A 12,163-nucleotide genomic window follows, 5' to 3' on the forward strand; every position below is an offset into this window, starting at 1 on the left:
ATTTCTGAAGGGCTTCGAGGCAATTCTGGTCCACCATCCGGCGTCTCAGGAGGGGGAAGCTGTGTACCATCAACACTGTGTATAGTGGGGATGGGGGACTGCTGACCTCGACTTGGGACGTTGTGAGTCGGTGGGGAGAATGCGTCAAAACCTCCTCAATTTCACCGACGCACCTTCCCAAGAGGAAGCAGAGTCTGGGGTCTCAGAAGCGGGCACGCCTATCTCTGGGGTTGAGGTCACCGAGGTGGTTAAAAAGCTCCTTGGTGACAAGGCCCTGGGGGTGGATGAGATTCGCCAGGAGTTCCTAAAGGCTCTGGATGTTGTGGGGCTGTCCTGGTTGACACGCCTCTGCAACATCGCGTGGACATCGGGCACCGTGCCTCTCGATTGGCAGACGGGGGTGGTAGTCCCCCTCTTTAAAAAGGGGGACCAGAGGTGGGTTCCAACTGCAGGTGGGTTCCAACTCCTCAGCCTTCCTGGTAAGGTCTATTCAGGGTTGCTGGAGAGGAAATCGAATCACAGATTCAGGAGGAGCAGTGTGGTTTTCGTCCTGGCCGCGGAACAGTGGACCAGCTCTACACCCTCCAGGGTGCATGGGAGTTCGCCCAACCAGTCTACATGTGTTTTGTGGACTTGGAGAAGGCGTTCGACTGTGTCCCTTTGGGAGTCCCGCGGGGGGGGGTGCTTTGGGAGTATGGGGTGCCGAATCCCCTGATACGGGCTGTTCGAACCCTATACGACCAGTGTCCGAGTTTGGGCCGCATTGCCGGCAGTAAGTCTGACTCGTTTCAGGTGAGGGTTGAATTCCGCCAAGGCTGCCCTTTGTCACCGATTCTCTTCATAATTTTTATGGACAGAATTTCTAGGCGCAGCCGAGCCATAGAGGGGCTCCGGTTTGGTAGCCTCAGTATTGCATCTCTGCTTTTTGCAGATGTAATTCTGTTGGCTTCATCAAGCCGTGATATCCAACTCTCATTGGAGCGGTTTGCAGAAGAGTGTGAAGCGGCTGGGATGAGAATCAGCACCTCTAAATCTGATACCATGGTCCTCAGTCGGAAAAGGGTGGAGTGCCCTCTTCAGGTCGGGGATGAGCTCCTGCCCCAAGGGGAGGAGTTCAAATATCTCTGGGTCTTGTTCACGAGTGAGGGAAGAAGGGAACGGGAGATCGACAGGCGGATTGGTGCAATTTCTGCAGTGATGCAGACTTTGTATCAGTCCGTTGTGGTAAAGAAGGAGCTAAGCAGAAAGGTGACGCTCTCGATTTACCGTCGATCTAGGTTCCTACCCTCACCTACCTCACGAGTTGTGGGTCATGACCAAAAGAACAAGATCCAGGATGCAAGCAACCAAAATGAGTTTCCTCTGCAAGGTGTCCGGGCTCTCCCTGAGAGAGGGTGAGAAGCTCTGTCATCCGAGAGGGTCTCAGAGTAGAGCCGCTGCTCCTCCGCATCGAGAGCAGCCAGATGAGGTGGCTCGGGCATCTGTTTAGGATGCCTCCTGGACGCCTCCCCAGTGAGGTATTCCGGTCATGTCCCACCGGGAGGAGACCCCGGGGACGACCCAGGACACGCTGGAGAGATTGTCTCTTTGCTGGCCTGGGAACGAAGTCTGGGCTTCCCTATTGAGGCTGCTGGCCCTGCGACCTGCCCTCGGATAGGCGGAGGAAAATTGATGGATTTTATAAATGTATGCCGCATCTCGAGATTATAAAAAAGCTGTACACATTCATTCCAATGTGCCACCGCCCCCTAAAGGTTATGAAAAGGTGTAGCCGACACTTTCATTCCAATATGACAGGTGCATACAGTGGGTCAAAAAAGTATTAAGTCAGCCACCAATTGTCCAAGTTCTCTCACTTAAAAAGATGAGTGAGCCCTGTAATTTTCATCATATGTGTACCTCACTTATGAGAGACAATGAGAAAAAGAAATCCAGATAATCACAGTCTGATTTTTAAATAATTTTATTTGCAAATTATTGTGGAAAATGAGTATTTGGTCAATTACAAAAGTTAATCTCAATACTTTGTTACATACCCTTTGTTTGGTAATGACAGAGGTCTAACGTGTTCTGTAAGTCTTCACAAGGTTTTCACACACAGTTGCTGGTATTTTGGCCCATTCCTCCATGCAGATCTCCTCTAGAGCAGTGAAGTTTTGGGGCCGTCGCTGGGCAACACAGACTTTCAACTCCCTCCAAAGATTTTCTATGGGTTTGAGATCTGGAGTCTGGCTAGGCCACTCCAGGACCTTGAAATGCTTCTTACGACGCCACTCCTTCGTTGCCCAGGCGGTGTGTTTATATCATTGTCATGCTGAAAGACCTGGCAACGTTTCATCTTCAATGCCCTTGCTGATGGAAGGAGGTCTTCACTCAAAATCTCATGATACATGGCCCCGTCTATTCTTTCCTTTACACAGATTAGTCGTTCTGGTCCCTTCGCAGAAAAACAGCCCCAAAGGATGATGTTTCCGCCCCCATGCTTCACACTAGGTATGGTGTTCTTTGGATGCAACTCAGCATTCTTTCTCCTCCAAACACGAGAAGTTGAGTTTTTACCCAAAAGTTCTCTTTTGGTTTCATCGGACCATATGACATTCTCCCAATCCTCTTCTGGATGATCCAAATGCTCTCTCGCAAACTTCAGATGGGCTGGGACATTTCTGGCACTGCAGGATTAGAGTCCCTGGCAGCGTAGTGTGTTAATGATGGTAGCCTTTGTTACTTTGGTCCCAGCTCTCTGCAGGTCAATCACTAGGTCCTCCAGTGTGGTTCTGGGATTTTTGCTCACCGTTCTTGTGATCATTTTGACCCCACGGGGTGAGATCTTGCGTGGAGCCCCAGCACAGCATTTCCAAAAAAAAGACCATCATACCAACAGTCAAACAAGGTGGTGGTAGTGTGGTCTAGGGCTGCTTTGCTCCTTCAGGACCTGGACATCTTGCTGTGATTGATGGAACCATGAATTCTGCTCTTTAACAGAACACCCTGAAGGAGAATGTTCAGCCATCAGTTTGTAACCTCAAACTGAAGCGCACTTGGGTTCTGCTGCAGATTGACAATCCAAAACACACCGTAACTTCTTGATGGCTTTTTAAAAAGAAAAAAAAAAAGATTTTGGAATGGCCTCATCAAAGTCCACACTTGAATCTGATTGAAATGCAGTGGCATGACCTTAAAAAGGCAATTTATGCTCAGAATTTAAACCTTTGCTGAATTCAAACAATTTGGTAAGGAAGAGTGGGCCATAATATGTCCAGAGAGATGGCCTGTGTGGAGTTTGCATGTTCTCCCCGTGCCTGCGTAGGTTTTCTCCGGGCACTCCGGTTTCCTACAACTTCCCAAAAACATGCATGAATTGGAGACTCTAAATTGCCCGTAGGTGTGGATGTGAGTGCGAATGGTTGTTTATATGTTCCCTGCGATTGGCTGGCAACCGGTTCAGGGTAAACCCGCCTCCTGCCCGATGATAGCTGGATAGGCTTCAGCACGCCCGCGACCCAAGTGAGGAGAAGCGGCTCATAAAATGGATGGATGGAGATGTGACTCATTGCCAGTAATAGAAAACGCTTGATTTCAGTTGTTGCTGCTCAGGATGGCCCAACCAGTTAAGTTTAGAGGGCCACCACTTTTTAATACAGGGCCAGGTAACTTTGAATAGTTTTATTTTTCCTTAATAAATGAAGTCAGCATATAAAACAGACTTTTAAGTTCACTTGGGTTACATTTGTTTGATGATCTTATACGTTAAAGTGGGGAAACTATGCAAAAAATAAAATAATTTGTGAAGGGGGCCCAATACTTTTTTACGGCACTGTACATGAACTATCCAATTCAATCTATCACCAATGTTGTTTGCAAAATAGAGTGCTGAGTTTTAATTTTGTGTGAGATCTCATTAATCTGATTTAATAGACAGAATTGGTAAAGGTTTAATTAGTCCATAGACGTTTTTGATGATGAAATGTTGAAATTTCAAATACTGGTACTTTGATTCAAACTGCAACTGTGTCCGCCATTACAAGGTTGATGTCATAAAAACATTAAAATGACAAATATTGAAGCCACAATTTATTAATGATTATGACTATGACTGTCCCACGATAATGTTCTTCATAAAATTTTGGAAATACGGTAAGTCAGACAAATTTGGACAAAGTGTTCTTGAAGTGAATTTTGAAAGGTTGACAGCTCTGTATTTGGATTGTTTCTTTTTCGTCATCCCCCCCCCCCCCCCAATCCCGCAAATATCCCTGCATGGAAAATTGGGCCGAGAGTGACTATTTGCTTGCAAATTCAGCTTTGTAAGACATTCTAAGGAGAACTACACTTGGATTTACACCTTTGCTTTCACTAACATTTAGTTTTCTTGGCTGAAAATACATTTTGGTGAAGTACTTTAGTTTGAATATGCTTCCCTAAACAGTGCTTTTTGTAGCCTCTTTGCATGCCCTTTCAGTTGTGATTTGATATTTTATGAAATCCATATTAGATTTGGCCAACTGATATCTTAATCTATACTTGAGCCGAAAAAAACGAGAAGGTATGGTTGTCTATACATTTATTTCATTTGTGGTTCTGGATAGCGCAATTAAGGCTGCACGATATGGCCAAAAAACAATATCTTGATATTTTTAGGCTTTACTGCGATACACAATATATATCGATATTCTGATTTCTCCTGTAAATCAGTATGTAAATGTTAAAATTAACCTTTTGACTCATAAAATAACACCAGGATAATGATTCAGGCAGACACTACAGATGGATTTTGAACATGAAAATGAAATATTGTCAGTTTTAAGGCGATACAAAAACATACATCTGTGTAGAGTTTTCTGGATGGGTGGGGGAGTGTGCTGCTAACTGTGAGAGTTGCACCAGCAGAGAGGGAAAAAAAGAAAACATTTCATGAGGATTTGTACTTGATGGACACGATAGTCACTTTATATCTCACGTGCAACCACCTAATGTATCGAGTATATTCGATATATCCCCCACCCCTAAGCCCAATGGAAGGAGCTGTTATGCTCCAACCGCAATATCTACCAGTCCAGTTTTATAATTTAATTCACTCGCGTCAGACCCGCGGTCTGGGGGCCAGATCCGGCCTGCCATATAATTTTATGTCAAGGCAAATCATGTGCGCCTTCTTTGTTTCTTGCTAAAATAAAATTTGAAATTGTTTTCACTTTTTATAACGTTTAGTTATTGCAAGCATTTTTTGTTATTAATTCTCCTTTCAAAATCAACTGAATAATAGTTGAACAAACAACTTTTTAGTGGCTTCTGATTTCAACTGTAGTTATGTTTTTGTGTATCTGTAATATGAGGCGATCATACATTTATATGGATTCACAGTCATAATGGTCCTCCAAGGGAAACAATGCCTACAATGTGGGACGCAACAAAAATGAGTTTTACATCCCTGATTTAATTCTTGTAGGTTTTATTAGTTCACTACTTGAACAAAGTATGAGTAATAATGCAGGACATTTAACGTAGATGTAAATAGCATCATTAGTACTCATTTCTGACAGAAAACTGACAGCACCTTAGGTTGGACATTGATTTTGCCCGCACCTCCACTGAGTTGGCACCATCATATGCACTATTCATCTGCAGTTCACCTCGCACAGCCAGCCGAATCACATTGGCTCTGGCCCTAATCAGCCGCTTGCTCCAATGGCCATCGAAGGCAGTACACAGTCAAGTAGCCAACCAGCCAAGTTTCTTTGCGTTAAGATTTTTTTTATTATTATTTATTTTTCTTACAGTCGACACCCCTCCACTTGGCTGCTGGCTACAACAGAGTCCGCATTGTTCAGCTCCTCCTTCAGCATGGAGCTGATGTTCACGCCAAGGACAAGGGGTGAGAGCGATAATATGGAGCTTCTTGAACACTTGAAAATGGTAATATTCAGACTTTAACCTGACTATGATGTATCCGCAGCGGCCTGGTTCCGCTTCACAATGCTTGTTCCTATGGTCACTTTGAGGTTACTGAGCTTCTGCTTAAAGTAAGTTTAAGTTCAATGACGTTCATTTTGAATTTATAATGATGTAAAGACTTCGCCTGGTGATCGTATTTTTCCACACGCTTCCTCCTGCAGCACGGCGCCTGTGTCAACGCTATGGACTTGTGGCAGTTCACTCCTCTCCATGAAGCAGCATCCAAGAACCGCGTGGAAGTTTGCTCCTTGTTGCTGAGCCACGGGGCGGACCCGACCCTACTCAACTGTCACAGCAAGAGTGCTGTGGACATGGCCCCCACTCCAGAGTTGAAAGAGAGGCTCACCTGTGAGTCCTCTTCAGCAGCGACGACTGAAATCCCAAAATAACTTTTTAAACAGGCTGCCATCACCCAAAGTGATTTGGTTTTTGGTCCATTAATATTGTCTTGTGATTCCATGTATAGATGAGTTCAAAGGTCATTCACTGCTGCAGGCAGCTCGGGAGGCGGACATGGCCAAAGTGAAGAAGACCCTGGCTTTGGAAATCATCAGCTTCAAACATCCTCAAACCAATGAGACAGCTCTGGTCAGAATCATGCCGACTCCATATTTAAATGTTATATTTCCAGCGACACATTTTGTTTTGGAACTTGTTTTACCGTGGTTACTCTAAAGTTAAGCGTAGTTATTTTGATGTTCTACTGAATAATGAATCATAAGGGGCTTTCCCACCCAGGAACTTTTGCAGGAACTTCCCTAGCTACCCTGGTAGCTTGAGTTCCCTGTGTCCCCACTGAAAGAAAACTAGTAGCGTACGGAAGGTTCCCCCTGGATTATTTCGTTCCTCCTGGTGGGTAGGGTCTTAAGAGCGCTACCAGGAACTCTTTGAGGGTGCGGGCTATGCTGACGAGCGCTGATTGGTGGACCGACCTCTGTAGGCGTTTACCTTTTCATTCACCGAGCCGCCATTACTGGATGCAGCGTTATGCAAGGTTCGAAATAACAGGATTAAAATACATTGAAAAGCAAAACGTTTCGCCAGAATCACCAATCGAGGGTGGCCAGATCCGCCGCTGGCCAACTCAGTTCTGCTAAGGAGCGGAAGTGCCCAACCCAATCGAGACTGTGGAACCGTGTCAAGCTTCAGGCTCTTATCCCTATTGCATTTTCCAGCTGATGAATCACATCAATAGTCACCTGCAAGCTTCTGTTGCACAATCTATTAAGGTATGTCATCTCCGTAAAAAAAAAATGTGTGTATGTGTGTGTGTATATATATATATATATATATATATATACACACACACACACACACACACACATATATATATATATATATATACACACACACACAGACCATTTCCAAAAAATTTGAATATCATGAAAAAGTTTATTTCCATAATTCCATTCAAAAAGTTAAACTTTCATAGATTATAGATTCAGGGCCCACAATTTAAACAATTTCAAGTTTTTCTTACATAATTTGGGCTTCCAGCTCATAAAATCCACAAACTCAGGAATTCAAAAACATTTAAAACTGTGAAGAAATCAGCCCAAATTTTTTCAGGCCATAAATGTTTTAGACTGTCACACGCTAATCATCTACTAAACTCAAAGCGCCTACACAGGTGTCCCCAGGTGTCATTAAATTGCTTCAGTTTGGTTCAATTGTCTCATTTGGACTCAATATGGGACTTGACAAACTGCCCAGAAGACCATCATTGATACCCTCCATAGGATGGGTAAGTCACAAAAGTTCATAACTAAGGAGGCTGTCTGTTCACCCTCTGTACCCTTGTCCTTTTTTTCGGTGGGAACACGGGGAACTCAAGCTACCAGGGTAGCTAAGGAAGTTCCTGCAGTCTCCTGCAGTGGAAAAGCCCCTAATCATCACTGAAAGGGGGCTCACACCTGCTTGTGTTTTTCAAATTTATGGCCCTGGTACTCATTGCTTGTTTTTATTTTATTTAAGCATTGTGCAGTGGCTTCCCCCCACCCAAAAAGGAAGCAAGTCACTGAGTTGCTGCTACGTAAAGGTGCAAACATTAATGAGAAGAACAAAGAGTAAGTCCAAGAATTTGTTTCAGCACTTTACATTTTGATGCTTTAACTATTATGACAAACGATACGAAGTACTCTCACTTTGAGATGAGAGAGGGATAACATGTTCTGTCCTGTGTCACAGCTTTATGACACCTCTGCATGTTGCTGCTGAGAGAGCTCATAATGATATTCTGGAGGTGCTGCAGAAACACGGAGCAAAGGTTTTCTTTTTTTTTTATTTTTTTTTTTATTTATTTTTTTTTTATTATTATTATTTTTTCACCCCCTGTCTCGTCTGACCTCAGGTGAATGCTGTGGACACGTTAGGACAGACAGCACTGCACCGGGCTGCTCTGGCTGGTCACATCCAAACCTGCAAGTTGCTGCTAAGCTATGGGGCCGACCCATCCATCGTGTCACTGCAGGGTTTTACTGCTGCCCAGATGGGAAATGAAGCTGTACAACAGATTCTCAACGGTAATCACATTTTGCTCTTCCTGGTGAATATTTGTCTTTTAAAATGATTCAGGAAAATGCAATTCTAGTTTTGGATATTGACAGCTGCTCTTAATTCAAATCGGCTATCTTATTTATTTATTTTATTTTTTTCCAGAAAATGTTCCCACACGTAACTCTGATGTGGACTACAGATTTCTTGAGGCAGCCAAAGCAGGAGATCTGGACACGGTGCAAGTGAGTTGGTGCCCTGATGTGCTTTCATTATTTTTTTTAAAAACCCGTTCTACTGTTAACCATATTTTCAGTACATGTGCAGTTGGGTAATTGATTATCGATTTCACATTTTATCTAGAATCTTTGTGGAAAGATAAGTGACTGACATTTTAATTTTAAGTTGATAGATTATACTTAGTTTTTTTTATTATTATTATTTTTTTGTCACTCAGAATATAACCTCCCTATCAGACTTCTCATTGACAGTGGCCTACCATTAATAACACCCTACTTCTCTCCTTCAAACTATCCCTTAACACTCATCACAGTATTTATTGTTGTAATGTTCTCTTTTTGTGACAGCAACTTTGCACCCCTCAAAATGTAAACTGTCGGGATCTGGAGGGCCGTCACTCAACTCCCCTTCATTTTGCTGCTGGTTATAACCGTGTGGCTGTGGTGGAATACTTGCTTCACCATGGAGCTGATGTCCATGCTAAGGACAAGGGGTGCGTTTCTTTTTACTGTTTTTATTCGTGATGCACAGAGATTTTGGCGGCGGAATTGTTTCGGCCGAAATAAGCCCAAAAGTGCATTTTCGATTCCGGCCCGAAAGACTTTTGTCAACAAAATAAACCGGTCGAAATACCATGTTGTTAATGCCGCTGTCTCATAGCTTTGCTGATGCAGAAGCAATAAGGCACGCATTCAACTAGTGGTAACACACAGTAACAACAAAAATTAAACCTTTTTGTTATGGCAATAATTCACATTTACATGTCGCAGTGAATTGTGGGAACCGTTTGGCTTTTTCGTCATTATGTTAGCCAGCGGCTAGTCCAAATTGCAGCGTCCCTCGTCGCCCAACCTTGTCGCCTCTATTAAGGTGGAATGCTTGTTGTGTGCTATGTATTTGCATCACCCCAGCTATCTACGAGCTACAGCTAATGCAGCTAAATACGCTGCCGAGCCGTGGAGGCAAACGCAGCTAAATATGATGCTGAGCTGCAGAGGCTAACGTGCGCATCGTGTCGATTGTCAATGCAGCGTAACCCACTAATCATCGCCTCCATGATAGAGAATAAACTACATTTTGACAATTATCATTATCGCGAAGGACGGAGGGAGTATAAGACGATAGACAGATGTCAGGGAAGCCAGTTGGTAAGCTATCATGACCTGAAGTTGCAAAACACCAAAATAAGTGAGTACAGACAGTACACTTGTCACATTGGTCTTGCTCGAACGGCGTTATAGCGGAAATTTGCCAACTTCGAAGACCAAAATAGCAGGCAAATTAGTACATTTTTATAGAAGGAAATACTGAAATATACATTAACACTAGACAGCTACATAAACACGGGGACCAGAAACTGGAAATGAATTCATACCTCACCGCTGCTACGCAACTTGAGAAAGTGGTCTATAATTATATTATAATAATTTTAAAACCACAATCTAACAAATATTTAGAGTACACTGTATAAAGTAACCTTTATTCGTCCCACAATGGGGAATTTGCATCATTTAGGCAGCAATAGTGAATACAGGTAATACAAAAAGAGCATTCAAAAGAAGACACTTGGCTGCAAATGCATCTACCATTACAAGATTGATGCAATATCCATACTTCCATTTTCCATACCGCTTAGCCGCACTAGGGTCGCGGACGTGTTGGAGCCGATCCCAGCTGACTTGGGGTGAGAGGCAAGGTACAGCCTGAACTAGTCGCCAGCCAATCACAGGGAACATATAAACAAACAACCATTCGCACTCACATTCACACCTAGACAATTTAGTCTTCAATTAAACTACCATGCATGTTTTTGGGATGTGGAAGGAAACCGTAATACCCGGAGAAAACCCACGCGGGAAAGGCCGGATTTGAACCAGGGTCCTCAGAACTGTGAGGCAGATGTGCTAACCAGTCGGCTATCGTGCCGCCATTAATAAAAGCAGTACAAAAACAAACATAGTAATGATTGTTGTGAAACTGAACAGTATGCATAATTATTTTTATCCTATTACATAACATACCCATGGGAATGTTCTTGACATAATTTTGAAAATGTAGAACTTCAAACAAATTGCTCTAGAAGTGAATCCCTATAGGGTGGCAGCTCGGTAGTCATAGCCATAATTGCAATTTTACTAATGATTGCCATTGTTTAATAATTAGTCGGTAGTTTAATTATTTTTATATTTTAATGAATGTGAAGTGGTTTGTGTTGCTTTTCTGTATCAAAATTGCTTATGAATGCAATTTGAATAGTACATTCTTTCAGCTTTTCGGTTTTTGGCCTTGGGCTCCCCGGTTTCGGTCAAGAATTTTCATTTCAGTGCATCACTAGTTTTAACACTTGTTACAAGTAAAAATATCACTTAGACAGTCTTTCTGGAGAGTAGAGCTTTACTTTTGTTTCTCCTACCGCCAGCGGCCTGGTTCCTCTTCACAATGCATGCTCGTACGGTCACTATGAGGTCGCTGAGCTGCTGGTGAGACACGGCGCCTCAGTCAATGTCGCCGACCTGTGGAAGTTCACTCCGCTTCACGAGGCAGCAGCCAAGGGAAAATATGAGATTTGCAAACTGCTGCTCAAAGTAAGAACCCTTTGTTCTTGATGGATAAATTATAACACATGAAAATTGATCATGGTTGTTTTTAAACAACATTACAATTTAAAACATCTTTATGTGCAGCATGGAGCAGACCCCTCCAAGAAGAACCGGGATGGCAACATGCCACTCGACATGGTGAAGGATGGAGACACTGACATCCAGGACCTGCTGAGGGGGGATGCTGCCCTGCTGGATGCTGCCAAAAAAGGTTGCCTGGCTCGTGTCCAGAAACTTTGCTCCCCAGAGAATATCAACTGTAGAGACACTCAGGGCCGCAACTCCACACCACTCCACCTTGCAGGTAATAGGTGTCGACTACTTTTGCGTGTTTATGGTTGTCACATTTCAGTCGAAAATGCAGTTGTATTAACTTGGCATTTAGAGAAAATTACCATCCCTTGTCTTGTATTGGTACATAAGATGCTTTCAAGTTTTAAGGAAATTACTGGAGGAGCTGCAATCTAAATCAGTCACATTTTACAGTCTTCTCAAGGCCACATACTTGTTAAATGTGTCTAAATACTACTGCGCAATGCGGTCGAACCCGACTGGACCGGACCATTTCACAACAAGAAGAGTTGCCGATGCACCCCCACACATTTAGAAATTGTATATTGGATGCTCTGAAGAGCGAGCCTGTATTGGCATTTGAGTGTGTATATACAGTATATTGCACTTTATCACATTTATTAAACCATAAAAAGATAGATTAATAGTTAAGGAAGAAGCGAGTTGCCAAAGCGAGTGGACGTTGGCCAGAATAAAAGCGTGTGTGTGTTGATATTTTAAAGGAGTCTCAGTCTCACTGACTCAATTTCATTGAACGTACACAGCGAGGCATGTACCTCGTGTACATTCTGGTCACAAGCTTCACT

The 12,163-nt window shown here is 43.2% G+C and overlaps 1 protein-coding gene across 2 annotated transcripts in view; it reads left to right on the forward strand.

Annotated features, from left to right (window-relative positions):
- The window catches only part of LOC133400398 (poly [ADP-ribose] polymerase tankyrase-1-like), a 44,922-nt gene that overhangs the window by 18,224 nt on the left and 14,535 nt on the right, over positions 1–12,163 (forward strand). For both annotated transcript variants that reach the window (XM_061673015.1, XM_061673017.1), the window contains 11 exons: positions 5,778–5,872; positions 5,954–6,020; positions 6,114–6,300; positions 6,419–6,540; positions 7,927–8,018; positions 8,140–8,218; positions 8,303–8,474; positions 8,611–8,690; positions 9,033–9,178; positions 11,105–11,270; positions 11,370–11,589. In XM_061673015.1, coding sequence (XP_061528999.1) covers positions 5,778–5,872; positions 5,954–6,020; positions 6,114–6,300; positions 6,419–6,540; positions 7,927–8,018; positions 8,140–8,218; positions 8,303–8,474; positions 8,611–8,690; positions 9,033–9,178; positions 11,105–11,270; positions 11,370–11,589 — 1,426 coding nt within the window. The remainder of the gene's footprint in view (positions 1–5,777; positions 5,873–5,953; positions 6,021–6,113; positions 6,301–6,418; positions 6,541–7,926; positions 8,019–8,139; positions 8,219–8,302; positions 8,475–8,610; positions 8,691–9,032; positions 9,179–11,104; positions 11,271–11,369; positions 11,590–12,163) is intronic.

The sequence above is a fragment of the Phycodurus eques genome, chromosome 3 (genome assembly GCF_024500275.1).
Source record: "Phycodurus eques isolate BA_2022a chromosome 3, UOR_Pequ_1.1, whole genome shotgun sequence".
Classification (NCBI taxonomy): Eukaryota; Metazoa; Chordata; class Actinopteri; order Syngnathiformes; family Syngnathidae; genus Phycodurus; species Phycodurus eques.